Raw genomic sequence first — 25,285 nt, 5'->3', positions numbered from 1 at the left:
GGGTGGCATTCAGAATGATACGCTTCTGTAGATGTACTGTGGTGTTTCGTAAACAGCTTGATAGACTATAGTGCAATTGCTTTTGTGGTTTTTTCTCTCTTGCTTCTCTATTGCTCTTGAAATTCCCTCTAATCTGTGTCATTTGAATCAGAGCGTTTGTTCTATTACAGTTAGCTTTATGTATTGAATTTTGTAGGCTGTCGTTCCCCATTTTGATAAATCTTCAATATGTAAACACTGCAAGAAACCTGCTTACATACCTTACATTTTTAGCCTGCATGGGTTATTCATCATACATTTCAGATTAGGCCACCACGGAAACAGATTAGAAACCTCTTTTAGACACTTTGTTTCCGTGGTGCTGCATGGGAAATCCTGCACTAAACCACTTGCTGAATGTTAGTTTAGAGATGTACATTTTGGAGTCTGGATAGGGCATAAAGAGCCAGAAGTGTACCAGCACGGTGATTAGGTTAATCACCACTAATGGAATTTTCTGTCAAGCAATCAAATAGAGCAGTAGACTTAGTGGGTCATACACACACACACACACACACACACACACACACACACACACACACACACACACACACACACACACACACACACACACACACACACACACACACACACACACACACACACACACACACACACACACACACACACACACACACACACACACACACACACACACACACACACACACACACACACACACACACACACACACACCTGCATTAGAGCGGATTACAGGGGACTATCAGTAGCAGTGTTTACTGTGGTCAGTCAGGGGCAGAACACCTCTCTGTCCTGTATTAGCCTCACTATGTTATCTATCTGATCAATACATCAACTCACAATATAAGTCTGTAGTATTTGTCATGCTGCTCCTGTGTTCAAATCAAATTGTATTGGTCACGTGCACAGTTTAGCAGGTGTTATGGCGGGTGCAGCGAAATGCTTATGTTCCTAGTTCCTATCAATCAATACAGTAAATGTCAAACAAGCACACAATAATAAAAAATAAAATATATAAAACATTTAATGCAGTTTATATATAAATAATATGTAAACTTTATTAAAGTGACCAGCATTCAATTATTATGTACATAGGGCAGCATTCCCTAAGGTGCAGGGTAGAGTACCCAATGGTAGCCGGCTAGTGACAGTGACAAGGGGTAACGTAGGCTACTGCGAAGTCTCTTGGTCCTAGCTTTGATTCACCTGTATTGTGTCTGCCTTGTAAATGAAGGACCAGTACGAAAAATAGATGTAGTTACTACAATAAGTCGCCTTTGGATAAGAGCATCTGCTAAATTACTCAAATGTAAATAATGTATTTTTTAAAAATGGTAGTGGAGTCAACAAGCCGTGGCTCGGGTGGCTGAGGTCCTTCATGATCTTCTTGGCAATGTGTGCTGCACTAAATAAACATTGCTTAGGTTAACTTCCCCATTTCTCCTTCTCCCAAATCCAGTCAGCTGATGTTCTGAAAGAGCTGCAAAATCTGGACCCCTACAAATCAGCCGGGCTAGACAATCTGGACCCTTTCTTTCTAAAATTATCTGCCGAAATTGTTGCCACCCCTATTACTAGCCTGTTCACCCTCTCTTTCGTGTCTGAGATTCCCAACGATTGGAAAGCAGCTGCGGTCATCCCCCTCTTCAAAGGGGGAGACACTCTTGACCCAAACTGCTACAGACCTATATCTATCCTACCCTGCCTTTCTAAGGTCTTCAAAAGCCAAGCCAACAAACAGATTACCGACCATTTCAAATCTCACCATACCTTCTCTGCTATGCAATCTGGTTTCAGAGCTGGTCATGGGTGCACCTCAGCCACGCTCAAGGTCCTAAACAATATCTTAACCGCCATTGATAAGAAACATTACTGTGCAGCCGTATTCATTGATCTGGCCAAGGCTTTCAACTCTGTCAATCACCACATCCTCATCGGCAGACTCGACAGCATTGGTTTCTCAAATGATTGCCTCGCCTGGTTCACCAACTACTTCTCTGATAGAGTTCAGTGTGTCAAATCGGAGGGTCTGCTGTCCGGACCTCTGGCAGTCTCTATGGGGGTGCCACAGGGTTCAATTCTTGGACCGACTCTCTTCTCTGTATACATCAATGAGGTCGCTCTTGCTGCTGGTGAGTCTCTGATCCACCTCTACGCAGACGACACCATTCTGTATACTTCTGGCCCTTCTTTGGACACTGTGTTAAGAACCCTCCAGGCAAGCTTCAATGCCATACAACTCTCCTTCCATGGCCTCCAATTGCTCTTAAATACAAGTAAAACTAAATGCATGCTCTTCAACCAATCGCTGCCTGCACCTGCCCGCCTGTTCAACATCACTACTCTGGACGGCTCTGACTTATAATATGTGGACAACTACAAATACCTAGGTGTCTGGTTAGACTGTAAACTCTCCTTCCAGACCCACATCAAACATCTCAAATCCAAAGTTAAATCTAGAATTGGCTTCCTATTTCGCAACAAAGCATCCTTCACTCATGCTGCCAAACATACTCTTATAAAACTGACCATCCTACCAATCCTCGACTTCGGCGATGTCATTTACAAAATAGCCTCCAATACCCTACTCAACAAATTGGATGCAGTCTATCACAGTGCAATCCGTTTTGTCAACCAAACCCCCATATACTACCCACCATTGCGACCTGTACGCTCTCGTTGGCTGGCCCTCGCTTCATACTCATCGCCAAACCCACTGGCTCCATGTCATCTACAAGACCCTGCTAGGTAAATTCCCCCCTTTTCTCAGCTCGCTGGTCACCATAGCATCACCCACCTGTAGCACGCACTCCGGCAGGTATATCTCTCTAGTCACCCCCAAAACCAATTCTTTCTTTGGCCGCCTCTCCTTCCAGTTCTCTGCTGCCAATGACTGGAACGAACTTCAAAAATCTCTGAAACTGGAAATCTCCCTCACTAGCTTTAAGCACCAGCTGTCAAAGCAGCTCACAGCACCTGTGCATAGCCCACCTATAATTTAGCCCAAACAACTACCTCTTTCCCTACTGTATTTATTTTATTTATTTATTTATTTATTTTTGCTCCTTTGCACCCCATTATTTTTATTTCTACTTTGCAAGTTCTTCCACTGCAAATCTACCATTCCAGTGTTTTACTTGCTATATTGTATTTACTTCGCCACCATGGCCTTTTATTTTTGGCTTTACCTCCCTTATCTCACTTGGCTTTACCTCCCTTATCTCACTTGCTCACATCGTCTATAGACTTGTTTCTACTGTATTATTGACTGTATTTTTGTTTTACTCCATGTGTAACTCTGTGTCGTTGTATGTGTCGAACTGCTTTGCTTTATCTTGGCCAGGTCGCAATTGTAAATGAGAACTTGTTCTCAACTTGCCTACCTAGTTAAATAAAGGTGAAATAAAAAATGTAAATAAACTTGTACCCGTTGAAGATTAATTACTAAAGAAGTATTTATGTTTGATGCTGTGATGCTCATTTGAAAGGGATATTTGGCGCTGCCTCTGACTGGGTGGATGGGAAATTGGATGAAGACTTCCTGGAATGAGATCAAGGTCAGGTCATTTGACCTCACTCATCCATCCACTCGGGTCATGTGACAGTGTTGATGCCCATTCTGTGTTTTCTGTGACACCGGGTGCTGTAGAAGACCTGTAGGGCAGGCAGTGTGCTCCCGATGGTGTGTTGGGCTGACCGCACCACCCTCTGGAGAGCCCTGAGATTGCAGACGGTGCAAATACAGCCTGACAGGATGCTCTCAATGGTGCATCTGTAGAAGTTCATGAAGGTCTTGGGGGCCGGATGTCATGTGAAGGGACCATTTCAGGTCCTCAGCAATGTGCACACAGAGAAAAGATTTAAGCTTTTGACCCTCTCTCTAGATGTGGATGGGGGATTGCTATCTTTGCTGTCTCCTAAGTCCACGATCAGATCCTTGGTTTATTTTTACGTTAAGGGAGAGGTTATTTCCTAGCACCAGTTGTAGACGTGCTTGGGTGAACAGGGAAGACATGAGGGGGCTGGGCGCACACCCCTGTGGAGCCCACGTGTTGAGGATCAACGTGGTGGAGGTGTTGTAGCCTACCTTCACCACCTAGGGTTGGCCCATCAGGAAGTTCAGGTCCCAATTTCTACAGGGATGGGTTCAGACCCAGGTTCCTGAGCTTAGTGATGGGCTTGGAGGGAATTACGGTGTTGAAAGCCAAGCTATAGTTGATGAACAGCATTGTTACATGCAAATTGTAGTGGGTCTGTATGCAAATTGTAGTGGGTCTAGGTTGTCTAGGTTGTCAGGTAAGATGGAGGTGTTATGGTCCTTAACTAGCCTTTCAAATGATTACAGAAGGGAGTGCTACGGGCGATAGTCATTTAGTTCAGTTACCTTCGCTTTCTTGGGTACAGTAACAATGGTGGACATCTTGAAGCAAGTGGGGACAACAGACTTGGCTAGTAAGAGATTGAATATGTCTGTAAACACTTCAACCAGCTGGTCTGCACATGCTTTGAGGACATGGCTTGGGGTGCCGTCTGGGCAGGCAGCCTTGCGAGGGTTAAAGCACTTAAATGTCTTACTCGCTTTAGCCACGTAGATTGGGAGCACACCGTCCTCGTGGGTGGCAGGGGCCCACGTCTGCAGCTCAGTGTTGTTTTCCTCGCAGCAGGGCAAATAAGTTTAGTTTGTCCAGAAAGCAAGGTGTCGATGTCCACAACGTGGCTGGCTTTCCCTTAATAATACATTATGATAAATTGTGTGTGTACGTGTGTGTGTGTGTGTGTGTGTGTGTGTGTGTGTGTGTGTGTGTGTGTGTGTGTGTGTGTGTGTGTGTGTGTGTGTGTGTGTGTGTGTGTGTGTGTGTGTGTGTGTGTGTGTGTGTGTGTGTGTGTGTGCGCACGCACGTGCATGTGCTCAGGGATTAAGTGTACGGGACTGTTACTAAAGGTTGGGAAAATAAAGTGGGACATTTGTCTGTTCTAGTTGTACAATGGACGCTGCAGAGTTCCGGAGGAGAGGGAAGGAGATGGTAGACCTGATAGCAGATTACCTGGAGAACATAGAGCAGAGGCCAGTGTACCCTGACGTGCAGCCTGGGTACCTGCGGTCCCTCATCCCTGAGGAGGCCCCTGAGGAGCCCGACACCTACGAGGACGTGGTCAAAGACATTGAGAGGGTCATCATGCCTGGGGTAGGCGGCTTAGATGATTATATTATTATAGATGAGGTGACTATTGATTGAAGGGTGATTACAGCTATAACATAATGGTAACACTTTGCTTGAAGGTGGCATACATAAGGTATTCATAACTTGCTCTAGGTCAGGTACTCTGTTATTGGAGATCCGCTTTCTCTCAGATTTCATCAGTGAAAAGTTAGTAATTAAATATTATAATATTGATGATACCAATGAGCTGTTCACCCAGTGGCATCTGGGCCGCATTGAACGATCACGAGAACATACACACCAGTCAATGCACACAGTCACTAACCTCTAACCCTGTGCTGCTCCCAACCCCTTCCAGGGCAGTAAGAATACACATTTCCACTGTACAATGGATAAATAAAGATCTATTTCAAGAGATTATTAATTATATTGAATACATGTGTTATAAATGTCGTTATTAATCATACTGCAAGACTCATTATGACTGGTTTCATAAAGGGGTTGTGAATCTCTTATGCATACTTCCTTATGAATAGGTGGTGCATATGGAATTCAATATTTTGGTTCTGGTCCGTTGCCAGTGGTTTAGGGATCATTCAGAAGGTGTACAGTAAGGAGCTTCGGTGTTGAACGTTTTGCCAACGGGACAAGGTGTTCCATTGTCCTTTGTTGTCTGTACTGAGCAATCAGTGAATGAAAGCTCACATTAACTGTATATGACACGTATTAGCCATGTAGTTGTTTTTACAAGTGGTTGGAAAATGCCCCGCATTCTGTGGCCTTTCACATGGCAAAGTTCAAAGACTTTAAATGAATGATTAACCTCACGACAATAATCTCACTGCCAGAGAAACAAACCCGTTTCAATCTATCTGCCCCCGACTCCCAACCCAAACTCTTTCCTTAGCTGTAGCATGAAAGCCGTTATTCCATTATCAATCATTATCATCTTTTTTTCCTCTACCACCTCTGCTTTTATTAACAGTGTGGAATAAGCCCAGTTAGTCTAATGAATGACTCACCATGGGAAAAGCATGTAAGGGAGACAGACAGGGACACTGGCAGCCTCTTGCTTGGTGCCTCACACAGGCACAAGATGGGAATTCAGCCTGGAACAGTTTAACTGCCTTACTCAAGGGCTAGAACAGTTTAAGGGTTAAGTGCCTTGCTCAAGGGCTCAGTGGCACCATGGCAAGATGTGTTATTTAGCAGGATTTTGTTACCAGCAAACCTCTGAGTGCCAGCACACATCCTGTTAGATTTTTTTCTGTCAGGTTACACCTGGGATTTGAACCGGCCCCTAACCTCTAGGCTACCTGTGTTAAGGTGACCCACTGGCACAGCCCGTACTTCTATGCCTACTTCCCCACGGCTAACTCCTTCCCGGCCATGCTGGCAGACATGCTGTCTGGAGCTATTGGTTGCATCGGATTCTCCTGGGTATGTATGACCTTGTCATCTTTTTCTGTCATCCTCTCTCTTTCTTTTGAATGTGCTTTGAACAGTATCACCATTTTAAGATATTAAAGGGATAGTTCACCCAAATTACAAAATGACACATTGGCTTCCTTACATTGTAAGCAGTTTATGAACAAGGTATGACAGCAATCCATGCTTTGGTTTAGATTCCATGGCACTGTTTCCAAATATATATTTTTTTGCATTTGTGGCATAAATCCCATTCAATTCAATGGACCGATATTAGCATTTTTCACTCATCATGTCCAAATGGTGTGGTAACTCCACAGTCCACGTACTGTAGGCTGCCATTCCACGCGTGTACAGAGCTGTGTGTTGACCCTGTCTCTAACCCCATGTTACTGTAGGCTGCCAGCCCGGCGTGTACAGATCTGTGTGTTGACCCTGTCTCCAACCCCATGTTACTGTAGGCTGCCAGCCCAGCGTGTACAGATCTGTGTGTTGACCCTGTCTCCAACCCCATGTTACTGTAGGCTGCCAGCCCAGCGTGTACAGATCTGTGTGTTGACCCTGTCTCTAACCCCATGTTATTGTAGGCTGCCAGCCCGGCGTGTACAGAGTTGGAGACAGTCATGATGGACTGGCTGGGGAAGATGCTCAAGCTGCCAGAGGACTTCATCGCCGGGACACACGGACAAGGAGGAGGCGTCATCCAGGTATGGTAAAACTCCCCACCATTTTTGGGGGTTAGACAATGCATTGGTTTTATTTACACAGTTGTATTGCTGCATTTCAACAGCGTACTTTCAAATACATTAATTACTCAATTAAATGGGATGTTTGTCATAGTCAGATTCAAAGTAAGGACAGCCAAGTACAGAACATATGGCATTCACAGTAGGGTCAATAGCATATTTACAGTCCCTGCCACTTTGCCTTTAAAAACAATGCAGATGTTAGGAAAATAGGGAAAGCAATTGACTGCTCACGATTCTGTTGCAGCAATTTGTCTGTCACATATATTTTTTGTTATTTTTCACCTCACAACACCAAATAAACAGCAGGAAATTGCCTTTTCAATATGTCAGCCAAAGATGGGCTTGTGTGTGTGTGTGTACTTATTTCGTGTGGTGAAGCATTCAGCGTTCATTTACTGTTGTGGATACTGCAGAGAGAGAGAGGCTGGCCCTCTATTGAAGCAATCGAGGAGCATGGCTCATCCTAGGGGTGTTTTGTTTATGGCTGGGGTTTTAAGTGCACTTCACTATGGCAACAAATAGGCCTCCTCACTTGTTGCCAGCCTAATGAGAGCTGTGACAAGTCGCCATCTCACATGATGCACCGTGTTGTGAGGAGCATTTGAAAGAGTATGAGATGCATTTAGGAGCAGTTTTATTAAAACAGAAGCTAATGAGTGAGATTTGCGTTCATGATTGCGAGTGAAATTATAATACTGTCAAATCATATCAAATTGTATTGGTCATATGCTTCGTAAACAACATGTGTGAACTAGTGAGTTCTCTCCTTTACCGCGGGGTCATTCCCACTCAAACAAGCAAATTTCAGTTGGCTCAGAACAGAGCTGTTAACCTTCAGTGTACATTTAGGGGCCAATGTCAATTGCATGCTAAATTGACTGCATCACTAGTCTTTGAGATGTGTTGAAGGCACGGAACTGCCTGTTCAAAAGGCTCAGCTCAGACGCCCATACGTACTCAACAAGACATGCCACCAGGTGTCTCTTCACAATTTAGAACAGAGGCTAGGACACTCACAGAACTGATCAGGCTCTGATCAGGCCCTACACCCAAACAAGGGCACTGCGTTCATCCACCTCTGGCCTGCTCGCCTCCCTACCACTGAGGAAGTACAGTTCCCGCTCAGCCCAGTCAAAACTGTTCGCTGCTCTGGCCCCCCAATGGTGGAACAAACTCCCTCACGACGCCAGGACAGCGGATAAGAGCGTCTGCTAAATGACTTAAATGTAAATGTAAATGTAACTAACAGTGGAATGCTCACTTACGGGTCATTCCCAACAATGCAGAGAGAAAGAAAATAGAGAAATAATTGAAAAATAAAGCACGTAATAATAAAAGTAATAACAGATATACAATTGATAGGAATTTTATGAATAATGACGAAACAATATCTACATTTAAATAGAACTATAACTAATTAAACTCTACCCTGTTTTACAAAATCTGATTCATATTGTTAGTTCATAAGGAAGGGATTATGTAGCATGAACAAGGAGTAATTCAACATAATAAACACCATTCCAACTAGGTTGGGGAGGAATGGGTTGTGGGTTTTGAGTAAGCAAAAAGGATCGTCAACCTACTGAACCGACTCAACTATAAACTCTGGGGCTTTAGATAAGGCAGCAAGAGCATTCCCTAGGTTTTCGTTATCTGGAACTGTCTGCTGAATAGTGATAGATAATGGTGAGACTTCAGAAGTTAATCTTGATGTGTGCGTGTGTGTACGCTAGTACAATGAGTAGCAGTAGTGAGTCAATGTGCAGGGCTGCAAGGTAATTAAATAAAATATGTATAATTAGGAATAAAGTAACAGATAGTAAACAGTAGCAGCAAAAGTTAGTGCAGATAGTTTGGGTAGTTATTTTGTTAACTATTTAAATAACTATTTATAGCTTGGGGGTAGAATCTGTTCAGGGTCCTGTTGGTCCTAGACTTGGTGCATCGGTACCGCTTGCCATGCGGTAGCAGAGAGAACAGTCTGTAACTTGGGTGGCTGGAGTCTTTGACAATTTTTAGGGCCTTTCCTCTGACACCAACTGGTATAGAGGTCTTGGATGGCAGGGAGCTTGGCACAAGTATTGGACCATACGCACTACCCTCTGTAGCGTCTTGTGGTTGGATGCCAAGCAGTGGCAGCCAGTCAAGATGCTCTCAATGGTGTAGCTATATAAAGAAAAATGGAGGATCCATGACACAACTTTTCAACTTTCTCGTCACGACTGTGATGGTGTTTGAACCATGATAGATCCTTAGGGATGTGGACACCGAGGTACTTGAAGCTCTCGACCCTCTCTACTACAGCCCTGTCAATGTGAATGGGGGCGTTTCCTGTAGTCCACGATCAGCTCCTTTGTCTTGCTGACATTGAGTGTGGTTCTCTGACCTCTCTTGCATTAGATTCCGTCTCTCACAGTTGAAGTGTACCTATGATAAGAATTACAGACCTCTACATGCTTTGTAAGTAGGAAAACCTGCAAAATCGGCAGTGTATGAAATACATGTTCTCCCCACTGTACGTACCGTCACTGTGGAAACATTTTTGTCAATGCACTTATTAATGATGCCGGTGATTGATGTGGTAAACTCCTCAATGCCATCGGATGAGTCCCGGAACACATTCCAGTCGGTGCTAGCACAACAGTCCTGTAGCATAGCATCTACTTCATCGGTCCACGTTCATATTGAGCGCTTCACTGGTATTTCCTGTTTGAGTTTTTGCTTGTAAGCAGGAATCAGGAGAATATAAAATTATGGTCAGACATGCCAAAAGGAGGGTGAGGGAGAGCTTTGTATGTGTCTGTGTGTGGAGCAAAGGTGATCTAGAGTTTTTTCACCTCTAATTGCACAGGTGACATGCTGGTAGAAATTAGGTAAGATGAACTTGAGTTTTCCTGCATAGAAATCACCGAGCCACTAAGAGCCGGTGCCTCTGGATGAGCATTTTCTTGTTTGCTAATGGCCCTATACAGTTTGTTGAGTGCGGTCTTAGTGCCAGCATTGGTGTGTGGTGATAAATGGACAGCTACTGTCACGACTGCTTCCGCTCCCCCTCCCTGGCGACCGAGTGCACCAAGCTGCCCATCATGATGCACACTTGTCACACCTCATTACGCGCATCAGCGCTTCTCTGGACTCACCTGGACTCCATTACTTTGTTGATTGCGCCTCCTATATCTGTCTGCTCCTCAGTTTGATCCAGCATTATTGTCGTAATGTTTCCCCTGTTCAGACACTGTCATTGTTTGTTTTATGTCAGTTATTTATTAAATCTTCACTCTCTGTACTTGCTTCTCGTCTCTCAGCGTCTGTTCTCACAGAATGCTGACACCAATATTGGAAGCATCAGGTAGTTTTTTGTTGTTGTTTTGGTTGGTGACATCGGGTCCGGGTGCCGCTGCCAAAGCATCCGGTGGTGCCTCAGCTGGCTGGTCAATCTTCCACACCTTATCTGGCTCAAGATGTTTCCTTGCCTCGGTTGGCTCGGCAGGCTCTCACACCCCACATCATGTCTCAGTCGGCTCTTCGGGCTCCTATGCTTCAGCCGGCTCATCGGGCTCACACGCCTCAGCCTGCTCATCGGGCTCCCATGCCTCAGCCGGCTTGTCTGGCTCCCATGCCTTGGCCGGCCCGACAGGCTCCCCCGGGTGAGACGCCGGGTGGTGCCCCTGGGGCTCGAGGGTGCCAGGCTGCCTGTCATTAATAAGTGCATTGATGACGTCGTCCCCACAGTGACCGTACGTACATACCCCATCCAGAAGCCACGGATTACAGGCTTAGGTAACAACACATCTGCCACGCTGATCATCAACACGGGGGCCCCTAATGTGTGTGTGCTCAGTCCCCTCCTGTACTCCCTGTTCACTCATGACTGCATGGCGAAGCACGACTCCAATACGCCATCATTAAGTTTGCAGACGACACAACATTGGTAGGCCTGATCACCGACAACGATGAGACAGCCTATAGGGAGGAGGTCAGAGGCCTGGCAGTGATAACAACCTCTCCCTCAACGTGATCAAGACAAAAGAGATGATCGTGGACTACAGGAAAAGGAGGGCCGAGCACACCCCTATTCTCATCGACGGGGATGTAGTGGATTGAGAGCAGGTTGAGAGCTTCAAGTTCCTTGGTGTCCACAACACCAACGAGTTTCTTTGGTCCAAACACACCATGACAGTCGTGAAGAGGAAATGCCAATGCCTATTCTCCCGGAGGAGACTGAAAAGATTTGGCATGGATCCTCAGATCCTCAAAATGTTCTACAGCTGCACCATCAAGAGCATCCTTACTGGTTGCATCACCACCTGGTATGGCAACTGCTTGGCCTCCGACTACAAGGAACTACAGAGGGTAGTGCATATGGCCCAGTGCATCACTGGGGTCAAGCTTCCTGCCAACCAGGATCTCTATACCAGGCGTTGTCAGAGGAAGGCCCTAAAAATTGCCAAAGACTCCAGCCACCCTAGCCATAGACTGTTCTCTCTGCTACCACAAGCGGTACCGGAGCGGCAAGTCTAGGTCCAAAAGGCTTCTTAACAGCTTCTACCCCTGAACAGCTAATCAAATGGCTACTCGGACGATTTGCATTGACAGCCCCCCATTGTCCTACTTCTTTTACTTTCTGTTTATTATCTATGCATGGTCATTACATGCATAGATAATTACAGGGATTTACAAGTAAGCCTTTCTACAGCTGTTGTATTTGGCGCATGTGATAAATAAAATTTGATTTGATTGGCCAGCTCATCCTTCTCAGGAGGATGATATCATCTTCTATGAGGAAATAGCAAGCATTTTTAAACGGTCTCTTTGTGATACAAGTTTGAGGTGGAGTTTTTTTCTCCAATTCCTGCTTTGGCCACAAATACAAGTACAGGATCAACAACCTTTGGGTAGAAGTTAACAGAATCTGAACTTTTAAAAGGGAGATTTTCACTGGACAATTACTTTAATCCTTGAATTTGAAGAGGTGAATTGTTTGTTCCTTTTGACCGTGCTCAGGTTGGGGGTCTGAAGCTGCGTTCGGGAGTGCCAATTATCTTGTGGTGTTGGGTAATGCAATGTTGCTAAATACCATTGGGGAGAGAAACATGTATCCTGGGTTTTTATTGCTTTAGGCATGGTTCTACAATATTATTTAAAAGTGTATAGCCTAATTACAGTATGTAATGTCAAATGCTTTACCTGAAGATGGTCATAATGAATTGGAGCCTATGTTCATGTTGTTTTTATGAAACATGTTGATTAATGATTGCTATTTAATATCTGTCATTCATCTACTAGACAGGGTTAAGGTCAGGATGCAACCTTTATTTAACTAGGTAAGTCAGTTAAATTCTTATTTACAATGTTCGACTAGGTTCGACCTGCCCCGGCCGAACCTGGACGACGCTGGGCTAATTGTGCACGCCGGACTCCCAATCACAGCCGGATGTGATACAGCCTGGATTCAAACCAGGGACTGTAGTGATGCCTCTTTTACTGAGATGAAGTGTCTTAGACCGCTGCGCCACTCGGGAGACCCATGCAGGCATGATTGAGGTCTGGTTTAGGTTATTTGACAGCGCAGCTTTAGTGTATATTTTTGACGGCTTTATTATTTACTCCCTGTTAATCGACTGAACACCCTCATCCTGAGTTTTACACCATGCCAACTTATCGGCCGCCTCCTTCCTGAAACCACAGCCAGAGCGCCACATCACACCATTGTAAAACTCAGGATGGATTGATTTAGGTGATCTAACTTGATATTTCCATTAGTTCAGAAGTCATGCTCGATATTTGCAATCTGAACATTTGTGTCGCATACAATTTCCTAAATAATAGTTGAACAAATGACTTGTGGGTGTCTGAGACATATCAGTTATTTTCAGTCATTAAGGTGTGGACATTATTGTTAACAGGCAGGCTAGCAGATAGGATCAAAGGATATTCTAACAACACAACAAGCTGACTCAATAGGCATTGATGATGCTTAGTGGCTGTGCATATGAATAGCCTCTGCAAAGAACAAGAGTTCTATGAAAAGCATCAGGTTTGTATGGAGCAGATTTTACATGTAAAGTACGTGTTTTATAAAACATTTTGCACTGGGTATCTGATCTAACCAGACTTCCCAAGACAGTTTGTCTTGACCCTCCCAAAGACACCAGATGAGGTATATGTTGCAAGGCTTACTGGTTTGACTGAAGTCATTGAAAGTCACCCCACTTACTTTCCTCTGTCTTTCTGAAGGGTACGGCCAGTGAGGCGACTCTGGTGGCTCTCCTAGCTGCCCGCTCCAGGGCGGTCAGAATGATCCTGGCCAGTGACCCACAGCGTCCAGAAACTGGCATTACCTCCAAACTGGTGGCCTACTCCTCCGACCAGGTCAGCTTTCTACTCATGCTCTTATTAATCCTACTCCTACCCTGAACAGGTCAGGCCACAAAACTAGATGAGTACTTTAGAGCACTTTAACCCAATCAGACCCACCGTAATGCAGGTGCGTTTTGGACTTCTAATGTATCTATTGTTTTTTATCGTTATAATTTTGGGTATTAGTTTCTCTTTATCTATTGTTTAAAATATGATATACACTGCATTAGGAACGTATTCAGACACCCTCACTTTTCCACATTTTGTTACATAAAGCCTTGTTCTAAAATTGTTTAAATAAAATGTTTCCCTCATCAATCTACACATAATAACCCATAATGACAACGCAAGAACATATTTTTAGAAATGTTTGCAAATGTGTATATACAGTATATATATATATAAAAAAATTAATGTATTTACATAAGTATTCAGATCCTTTGCTATGAGACTTTAAATTTAGAGGTTGAGAGGTTTCTACAGCTTGATTGGAATTCACCTGTGGTAAATTCAATTGATTGGACATGATTTGGAAAGGCACACACCTGTCTATATAAAGTCCAACAGTTGACAGTGCATGTCAGAGCAAAAACTTAGTCATGGGGTTGAATTAATTGTCTGTAGAGCTCCCGAGACAGGATTGTGTCGAGGCACACATCTGGGGAAGGGTACCAAAAAATGTCTGCAGCATTGAAAATCCCCAAGAACACTGTGGCCTCGATCATTCTTAAATGTAAGAAGTTTGGAACCACCAAGACTCTTCCTAGAGGTGGCCACCCGGCCAAACTGAGCAATCAGGGGAGAAGGGCCTAGGTCAGGGAGGTGACCAAGAACCCGATGGTCACTCTGACAGAGCTCCAGAGTTCCTCTGTGGAGATGGGAGAACCTTCCAGAAGGACAACCATCTCTGCAGCACTCCACCAATCAGGCGTTTATGGTAGAGTGGCCAGACGGAAGCCACTCCTCAGTAAAAGGCACAAGACAGCCCCCTTGGAGTTTGCCAAAAAACACCTAAAGACTCTCAGACCATGAGAAACAAGATTCTCTGGTCTGATGAAACCAAGATTGAACTCTTTGTATTCACCTTTGGTCTGAATGCCAAGCGTCAAGTTTGGATGAAACCAGGCACTGCTCATCACCTGGCCAATACCATCCCTACATTGAAGCATGGTGGTGGCAGCAAAATGCTGTGGGAATGTTTTTCAATGGCAGGGATTCGGAGACTAGTCTGGATTGAGGGAAAGATTTACAGAGCAAAGTACAGAGAGATCCTTGATGAAAACCTGCTCCAAAGCGCTCAGGACCTCAGACTGGGGCGAAGGTTCACCTTCCAACAGGACAACAACTCCTAACGGAGGAGTGGCTTCGTGACAAGTTTTTGAATGTCCTTGAGTGGCCCAGCTAGAGCCCGGACGATGACGTCTCCTTCAGTGACCTGACCATTGCACTTATGTATAGCCTAGTGGCCCATTGAGACTCAACAATGGCAAATAATGATAATATATATTCTAGTACAAAATAATACAAATGATAAGATAAATAATGTCTCGTTAATCAAAGTTTCATTAATTGTAGCACTACAAATGTCACAATGTACATGCTCAAATGCACATTATTATTAGTATTATTTAGTGCTATAATTTTCCAATTACCTTGAAATATATTATCATCATAATTGTCTTATATTGTTGTGTTTATTTATTATTATTATTATTTATTTTTTGTATATATTTTTTACCCCCTTTTTCTCCCCAATATTCGATCTTGTCTCATCGCTGCAACCCCCCAATGGGCTCGCGAGAGGCGATGGTGGAGTCATGTGTCCTCCGAAACATGACCCGCCTAACTGCGCTCCTTAACACCCACCAGCTTAACCTGGAAGCCAGCCACACCAATGTGTCAGAAGAAACACTGTTGAACTGGTGACCGGGGTCAGCCCGCAGGCACCTGGTCTGCCACAAGGAGTCACTAAAGCGCGATGAGCCAAGTAAAGCCCCACCGGCCGAAACCTCCAAATGGTGCAGTGCCTTAGACTGCTGCCCCACTCGGGAGACCCCTATATTCTTTTGTTTCAAAGGGCCACTGGGCTATAAATGGTCAGGTCACTCTGAGGGAGACATCCCCTTTTTACATCCTGTACAATGAATTAAAGTGTGCTAAAATAAATACATCTCTGCTTTTTTTGTAGCTTTCTCCAACTCCTTTCTGACTTGAATTAGTAATTTTGGAAGTTTTTCTTGGTAAGCCTTTCTTGTTATATGGGTCTGTTTGTCAGGCAGCACAGTCATGCTAGCTCTGCTCTGTTGACCTGAGCAGGATGGGATTAGATTATTGCTCTGCCCCTAGGACAACACTGGCCTTTATGGGGAAGAGGAAAATAGCCGTGACGTTACACAGCACAACTGGTACTTTAACATCTTACATGATGGACGGACTACAAACATTATTTAATCTTTGGCCAAATGTAGAGTACTATATGCCGAGATAGAATGATCATTTAGAATACTGTAAAATAACCTATTATCATGATCTTGCTTAAATCTGGTTGCCGTGACGATGTTGGCTGTCTTTAAGTCACCAAAATCATTATCTCTCTTTGTGATGTTGTTGGCTATCTTAGGAGCTCTACTCTCTTTGGTCTGACGTTGTTCAACTTCTTGAAGTGATCTACATGTATATCATCTACTCTTTTTGGGTTGTGACATAGTTGGCCATCTTGAAGTCACCTGTGTTAACTCTACTCTACTCTCTTTGAACAGGCTCATTGCTCGGTGGAACGAGCAGGTATGATTGCCGGAGTGAGGATGAAGAAGATTCCAACGGAGCAGTCCGACAAGTACGCTGTCCAGGGAGAGACCCTCCGGAGAATGATACAGGAAGACAAGGCTGCAGGACTCATCCCCTTCTACGTAAGAACAGAACACACTCATCTCATTCTACAGTACAGTGGCTTGCGAAAGTATTCACCCCCTTGGCATATTTCCTATTTTGCTGCCTTAAATTTAAAACTTCTTAAGGATCCTTGAAGGCAGAAATCATACCTTGAAGGCAGAACTCAGTGTGTCAGTGAGCTGTCGCCCACTCTTGGCTATGACGTGGGCGTGCCCCAAGGGTCAATACTGGGGCTCCTCCTGTTCTGGGTCTGAAGTTTAAATGAGCAAACAACAAAGAGAAAACAACAAGCTGCACAAGAACTCACTACTGTAAGGGTCCAGGTTACAAAGTGGCTCAGTGACTCGTGTTTGCATCTCAATATGAAGAAACTGTTTGCATGTTCTTCACAAAGAGGGCAACAGATGCTACTGAGCCAGATGTCTATGTGTCAGGGGAGAAGCTCCAGGTGATATCTAATTTTAACTACCTCGGCATCATACTTGATTCCAACCTCTCTATTAAAAAGCATGTGAAAAAGGTCATTCAAATAACTAAATTCAACCTAGCTAATTTCCGATTTATACGAAATTGTTTGACTACAGAGGTAGCAAAATTGTACTTGAAATCTATGATAGTCCCCCACTTAACATACTGCTTGACTAGTTGGGCCCAAGCTTGCTGTACAACATTAAAACATATTCAGTCTGTCTACAAACAGGCTCTCAAAGTGGTTGATAGGAAGCCCAATAGCCATCATCACTGTTACATCCTCAGAAAGCTTGAGCTCCTGAGTTGGGTAAATCTTGTGCAATACACCAACGCATGTCTTGTATTCAAGATCCTAAATGGCCTGGCTCCCCCTCCACTCAGTATTTTTGTTAAACAGAAAACCCAAACATATGGCAGCAGATCCACAAGGTCTGCCATGAGAGGTGACTGTATAGTTCCCCTAAGGAAAAGCACCTTTAGTAAATCCGCTTTTTGTGAGAGCTTCCCATGTCTGGAATACACTGCCATCAGACACACATAACTGCACCACATATCACACTTTCACAAAATGCATGAAGACATGGCTAAAGGTCAATCAGATTTGTGAACATAATCCCTAGCTGTGAATTGCCGCTTTCCAGGTTGTCTGTTGTCTGTAGCTTGTGAGGTGTGGAAACACTTTGTTGCTTTTATGAATTTTGTCTTGCGGCTTTTTGTTCTATGTTGCTCTGTCTGTATGCTACGTCTTTCTTGTCCTATGTTGCTCTGTGTGCTTACTGCTCAATGATTGTCTATATTGTAATTGTTTTTAATAACCTGCCCAGGGACTGTGGTTGAAAAATAGCCGGCTGGCTAAAACCGGCACTTTTACTGAAACATTGATTCATGTGCACTGTCCCTGTAAAAATATAATACGTTTAAGCTCAAACTCAATCAGCGTTCCCTTCAATGGGACAGTTGTAAATCATGCAGCGCATTATGTCAAGATCCAGATTGTAGAGAAACAACAAATGTCTTATATCGGCTGAAAGCTTAAATTCTTGTTAATATAACAGCACTGTCCAATTTACAGTAGCTATTACTTTGAAAAAATGCCATGCTATTGTTTGAGGAGTGCTCCAAAAAACAAAACATATTTTTCACCGCGATAGGATTGATAAATTCATCTCTGAAAGTGAAATGTGTACTTACATTCTGAAATCTTGCTCTGATTTATCATCCAAATGGTCCCAAAGATAACATGAAGTGTTGTTTTGTTAGATAAAATCCTTTTTCATATTCTAAAAAGGTCCATATAGCATGTGCGATCGATTTTGTATTTCCACTCGTTCAATTTGCAAAGAAAGGAATTTGTGAAAATCTCACCCTAAATGTTGTTTCAACGAGTCAAATCACGTTCGTATCTATTCCGCAGAGATCCTAGAAGGTAACAAGACTTCACTATTTCATTAGGGGTGTAGTATATCCATTAGGATACCATATTTGGTCAGAGAGCGATTCCTTCTTGGCACACCGATGATGTGGGCGGCCATCACTTGAACGACTGTATCTTTGTCAAATAAGCACCAATCAGGGTCAAACAAAGTTAGTTAGATATCCAATGAGCTGGGCTTTACGGGAGTATCCATGTACAGTGCCTTGCGAAAGTATTCGGCCCCCTTGAACTTTGCGACCTTTTGCCACATTTCAGGCTTCAAACATAAAGATATAAAACTGTATTTTTTTGTGAAGAATCAACAACAAGTGGGACACAATCATGAAGTGGAACGACATTTATTGGATATTTCTAACTTTTTTAACAAATCAAAAACTGAAGAATTGGGCGTTCAAAATTATTCAGCCCCTTTACTTTCAGTGCGCAAACTCTCTCCAGAAGTTCAGTGAGGATCTCTGAATGATCCAATGTTGACCCAAATGACTAATGATGATAAATACAATCCACCTTTAGTGCTATCCATCATTCCTTCAATTCTGACCAGTTTCCCAGTCCCTACCGATGGGAAAAAATAATGGTGCTCTGTGGGATGTTCAAAGTTTCAGATATTTGTTTTTGTAACCCAACCCTGATCTGTACATCTCAGCAAGCTTGTCCCTGACCTGTTTGGAGAGCTTCTTGGTCTTCATAGTGCCGTTTGCTTGGTGGCGCCCCTTGCTTAGACTCTGGTGCCTTTCAGAACAGGTGTGTATATATACTGAGATCATGTGACAGATCATGTGACACTTAGATTGCACACAGGTGGACTTTATTTAACTAATTATGTGACTTCTGAAGGTAATTGGTTGCACCATATCTTATTTAGGGGCTTCATAGCAAAGGGGGTGAATACATATGAACACACCACTTTGCCGTTTAGAATTTTTAAAATAATTTTTGGAAACAAGTTTTTATTTTTATTTTCACTTCACCAATTTGGACTATTTTGTGTATATCCATGAAAACCAAATAAAAAATCCATTTAAATTACAGGTTGTAATGCTACAAAATAGGAAAAACGCCAAGGGGGTGAATTGTTTTTACAAGGCACTGTATATAAGAACAGAACACATGTCCATTTACATGGACAAGCTTTGAGGCAGATTGCCACTTAGAATGGACACATTCATTTTCCCCTTACTATAAAGAAAATGCCACAATCAACTGTCCAGACAATAGTCAATAGTCAATCAGAAATAACCAATAGTCCAATGCAGTCCACAAACACACTCTTATGAATAGAATGTGCTGTATATTTCCAGAAAGAACATGCGTATTGAAACAACAGTCTAGCCCTAGAACCCACACATAGACTCACAGTGGCAACAGTTGGGAGAAAGATGTAATTCACCGTTCATCTTCCTCTCCCCGTCCACCACTGTCTGTGTGTACCATGCCCTGAGGCCTAAATAGCATGAACTGTTAATTGTAATCGCCTCCTCTGCCAAACCAAATGAAACTGGATCTTGTTAAGCCATGATAAACGGCAGGAGATCAGTATCTGTAAATGATTACTATACTGGCCTGGTCTGTCTCCCAATGGACAAAGATGTCCTAATCACAGTGTTTATGTGAATGGACAAAGATGTCCTAATCACAGTGTTTATGTGAATGGACAAAGATGTCCTAATCACAGTGTTTATGTGAATGGACAAAGATGTCCTAATCACAGTGTTTATGTGAATGGACAAAGATGTCCTAATCACAGTGTTTATGTGAATGGACAAAGATGTCCTAAACACAGTGTTTATGTGAATGGACAAATCTCTTTCTATGGCTGTCTTTAGAGGAGGAAATTGCAGGTATGATTATCATATCGTTCATGTATTATGGCATATTTTCAGTTATGCTAGAGCCCTTTGTAAGACCATCATAATACAGTACACCTCACTCATTGTTGTCATGAAGATGTGACTTTATGAGTTGTTGATTTTTGTCCTTTCATTTAGTTCTGTGCTACTCTTGGGTCCACTCCCTCGTGTGCATTTGATCACATTACTGAACTTGGGCCCATATGTAAGTATGATTCTCACACTCCTAAAGGCTGTCTATTATCACTGACATGTGGTTGTAGACTGATAAAGACATAGGAATCTACTGTACAGCCATGTCTCAGGACCAGCTCTGTATGTTTCTGTACTACTGGTTCTACACATTTGTATTTTTGTCTCAGGTAATGCAGAGAAAATCTGGATGCACATTGATGCTGCATATGCTGGGAGTTCCTTTATTTGTCCTGAATTCAGACCCCTGTTGAACGGCATTGAGGTTAGAAACCAGCCACACACACACACACACACACACACACACACACACACACACACACACACACACACACACACACACACACACACACACACACACACACACACACACACACACACACACACACACACACACACACACACACACACACACACACACACACACACACACACACACACACACACACACACACACACACACACACACACACTTCCAGTTAAATTGTCAGTGAACATACTTGTATTTACACCCATTATAATTTGTGTTTGATAATAACTTAATTTAACTGTCAAGAGGGAAGTGTGCTAGAATGAGTAATATGCCCAAAAAATGGTAGGAAATTAGAAGAGCATCCGTTGGCCTTTTGAACAGCATGCGTCTCTCCAGCCGAGCGAAGCCGAGTGGAGAGACACACTGAGAGCATAGATAAGGCTAAAGTAATTTCCTCAGGCATCATCAGACCTTTAGATAAAACCCTGCTGCTCTCCTCGTCCAAGAAATATCACTGTTTATTAGCGACACAAGTTCAAACAATGTTGGAGTTGGGGGTGGGGGGGGCAGGGATGTAGTAGAGGAGGTGGGCACACACAGACACACGCGCGCACACACACACACACACCTGAATGACAGGCAGTCAGGCACACCGGCTCCCTTTGCAGCTGAGGCTGGTTGCTAGGATATGAGTGATAGGCAGGCTCCTGCATCTGTCAGCATGGTAACAACTGGGCACGAGCCCCTCTGATTGATATTGTCTCCTATTGCTGTCTGCTTTTATTGCGTCTGTGAAGGCAGATGGGAAGGATATTAGAAAAGCAGCGATAGAGAGCAAATAGATGAGACTGGAGATTTCTCTCTTTGAGGAATCAAGGTGGTGACAATAGAGTTATTGTGCAAGATGCTCTATTTAGCATTTCAAATAAAGGTTGCCTAGGTGTTAGATATGCTGCGTACACCATATATTTAGAGCCATCCTAGTGAAATATGTTATCTGTTGTGTTGGTAAGCCAGCTGCAGTCAGTGCAAACCTAGTGATGGCAACAAGGGGCTTTGACAAGTCAAATATATTATAAGACTACTGTTTTCCTATAGTGACATGGAAAAAAATGGCTTGTGTATTATGAGGGTGACCTGTACATTTGCATCGAAATCAGCTGATTTGAATGGCTGACTCTTTTATCTCTTTCAGTTTGCAGACTCATTCAATTTCAACCCACACAAATGGTTGTTAGTCAACTTTGACTGCTCTACAATGTGGTAAGTTATCAAGTGATTGACAGTCAGCCTTTGTAGAAACATTGTTTTATTAATGAACAGGTTGTTTTATCTGACCGGGGGGACAGTCTGTATAATTCCCTGCTGGTCATTTAAAAAAAACATACTTCCTTAAGTAAAATCTTTATTTGTATAATATAGATATATACATTTTCCCCATCCTTTCTGTTCTATGGGAGAGGGGAGCAGCTTCAACATGGTTTTTAATATTGATTCAAATCTAAACTGCCTTGTGAGCTCAGCACGACACTGTGCAACTGTATACGTGTCTATAACCTAAAATCTATTCTCCCCATCCTTAGTTACACTGTTGCTATTGTGGCTATTGACTACACTATTCTACAATGGGCCGTCATAACAAAGTCACCTCCAGAAGTACTATCTAGACACCTAAAGCATTCTTTAAACAGAGTGGGTGGGAATAGGCATCCCATCTGCCCTCTCTCTCATCACCCCACAAACAACCCCAACATTTCTTGTTGATAGAACACTCAATGCCCTCCTCCATCCCCGGCGAGGTGTCAGTTAACAAAGTCAGTTAACAAAGTCAGTTCACAAAGGAAATGACTTATGTAAGGAGAGACTTGTATAGTCTGCTCAGAAATAGCTGTCTGCTTCTTTTTTACGACGCAATAGTGTATTTTAATAACTGGAACAAAGGTCAAGTAGCATCTCAGTTTATGAATAGTAGTGTGGTATTGTTGGTTTATAACAGTTTGTAACAATATGTCAGGTGAATGTGTAACTGAGAGACCCTGGTCTCACTTATAATCTTACTTCCTTATTTCATGCTCAACTGATTGTGAAAACAGAATTCTTTCAACTCATTCTCAGAGACCAAATCTAGAGCACAAGTTGTGCCAAGTCATTGTCAACATTATGTCTGCTGCCTGCTGCCGTGTCATCCACTGTAGGGTGTTCCATTAGACCATTGTCACTTTACAATACAATACTTTATTGTTCAATATACGTTAACAAAAAGAGAATATACGCCAATAAAATAGAGATGATAAATGACTTCAGTAATGTGTGTCTTTTGTAAGACTTAATGTAGCACTGAACAGCTTCTGTATGTGGGGGAGCCGTTTTCTGTGCTTTTCTTTAAAAGCCTTGCCCTTTAGCCTTCCCTTCTGTTTTCTGTGGGAGCTCTAAGAGGGTAACAGAGTTTAAGTGTTTCAGTGTCTGTCCATAGGGTGAGGAAAAGATCTGATCTCATTGGGGCCTTCAAGATGGATCCTCTATACCTGAAACATGATCATCAAGAGTCAGGTAGATATTTTTGCACTGACAATAGTCTGTATTGACATCACTTCCTGTGTGTTATTCCCAATCTATTAGGTTTAAATGTGGTAAATCTAGCAATAGTCTGTATTGACATCACTTCTTGTGTGTTATTCCCAATCTATTAGGTTTAAATGTGGTAAATCTAGCAATAGTCTGTATTGACATCACTTCCTGTGTGTTATTCCCAATCTATTAGGTTTAAATGTGGTAAATCTAGCAATAGTCTGTATTGACATCACTTCCTGTGTGTTATTCCCAATCTATTAGGTTTAAATGTGGTAAATCTAGCAATAGTCTGTATTGACATCACTTCCTGTGTGTTATTCCCAATCTATTAGGTTTAAATGTGGTAAATCTAGCAATAGTCTGTATTGACATCACTTTCTGTGTGTTATTCCCAATCTATTAGGTTTAAATGTGGTAAATCTAGCAATAGTCTCATCAGCCTATTTACAGTATACTGGTTTAATTTGATCAAGTGCAGATGATGTCTGGAGTCCCTGTAATGTAATGGGATGTGAATGGTGTTAGTGTGAGAGCCCAGTACATCGCATCATGGATCTGAGGGTCTGTCAGCTTACTCACCTCACAATCCTGCTGGCTTTAAGCTTGCTAATAAACCCAAGGTGGATAAACTAATACTCACCACCATAGCCCCATGTTTTATATGGCTAGGAAGTGTGTGTGTGTGTGTGTGTGTGTGTGTGTGTGTGTGTGTGTGTGTGTGTGTGTGTGTGTGTGTGTGTGTGTGTGTGTGTGTGTGTGTGTGTGTGTGTGTGTGTGTGTGTGTGTGTGTGTGTGTGTGTGTGTGTGTGTGTGTGTGTGTGTGTGTACGCGTGGAAACGTGTGTGCATATGCTCGAGTGTGTGCAAACGTGTGTGTGTGTACAAACGTGTGTGTGTGTGCATGTGTTCATGTACTGTAGTTGCACTGTATGTTTGTGTGTGCATGTGTTCATGTACTGTAGTTGCACTGTATGTTTGTGTGTGCATGTGTTCATGTACTGTAGTTGCACTGTATGTTTGTGTTAGAGAGCTAATACAATAAAGCGTCCAAACGGTCTCCTAATAACACGCCTTACACAATATGTCACTCTAAAACAATTACCGATGTCCCTCACGTCCTCCCAACCACTAATGGTCCTGCTGCATCGCTGCCTGCCAGTGTTAGCCAGTGACAGAGTGTCACCCATCTTAGATGCAGATGTAGGTTGTGTCCCAATTGGAACCCTATTCCTTAGATAGTGCCCTACATAGTGCACTATGTAGGGAATACTATGCCATTTGGGACGCAGTTACACAGCACAAGAGTCGGCCTCTGGCAGGCTGCAGCTGTGCCTGAAGCCTCCTCCTTAATTGGACTGACAGAAAAACAAAAGACTGGCCAACCTCTCCTCACAGAGGGAGGCTGCTCACACACAGTAAGGCCACTGCTCCCCCAGCTCCCCCAGCTCCAGCTCAATGAAATTACAGGTTATTGCCACTGCAACAGGGCTTTTCTACTGTATGTGGAGGCAATGAGAGAGAGACTTGATCTGGCAATGTTAAAATCTGTTTTCCATGCCAATAAAGCCCTTGGATTGAATTGAATTGAGAGAGAGAGAGAGAGAGAGAGAGAGAGAGAGAGAGAGAGAGAGAGAGAGAGAGAGAGAGAGAGAGAGAGAGAGAGAGAGAGAGAGAGAGAGAGAGAGAGAGAGAGAGAGAGAGAGAGAGAGAGAGAGAGAGAGAGAGAGAGAGAGAGAGAGAGAGAGAGAGAGAGAGAGAGAGAGAGAGAGAGAGACTGACAGAAACTCATATTTATATTTTTTCCCTTTTGTACTTTAAGTATGTGCACATCGTTAACACATCGTCACAATATGACATTTGAAATGTCTTTATTCTTTATACCTCAGCGATGGTAACAACATT

At 43.2% G+C, this 25,285-nt stretch overlaps 1 protein-coding gene across 1 annotated transcript in view; it reads left to right on the top strand.

Annotated features, from left to right (window-relative positions):
* Positions 1-25,285, top strand: part of LOC123997861 (aromatic-L-amino-acid decarboxylase-like) — a 32,013-nt gene that overhangs the window by 698 nt on the left and 6,030 nt on the right. Inside the window, exons 2-10 of the mRNA XM_046302482.1 lie at positions 5,000-5,207; positions 6,510-6,623; positions 7,199-7,318; positions 13,598-13,732; positions 16,480-16,629; positions 20,507-20,573; positions 20,731-20,825; positions 22,009-22,076; positions 23,287-23,363. Of these exons, the coding sequence (XP_046158438.1) occupies positions 5,007-5,207; positions 6,510-6,623; positions 7,199-7,318; positions 13,598-13,732; positions 16,480-16,629; positions 20,507-20,573; positions 20,731-20,825; positions 22,009-22,076; positions 23,287-23,363 (1,027 nt within the window). The 5' untranslated portion in view covers positions 5,000-5,006. The remainder of the gene's footprint in view (positions 1-4,999; positions 5,208-6,509; positions 6,624-7,198; positions 7,319-13,597; positions 13,733-16,479; positions 16,630-20,506; positions 20,574-20,730; positions 20,826-22,008; positions 22,077-23,286; positions 23,364-25,285) is intronic.

Source organism: Oncorhynchus gorbuscha, linkage group LG15 (assembly GCF_021184085.1).
Source record: "Oncorhynchus gorbuscha isolate QuinsamMale2020 ecotype Even-year linkage group LG15, OgorEven_v1.0, whole genome shotgun sequence".
NCBI classification, from domain to species: Eukaryota; Metazoa; Chordata; class Actinopteri; order Salmoniformes; family Salmonidae; genus Oncorhynchus; species Oncorhynchus gorbuscha.
This window is presented reverse-complemented; position numbering and strand designations above follow the sequence as displayed.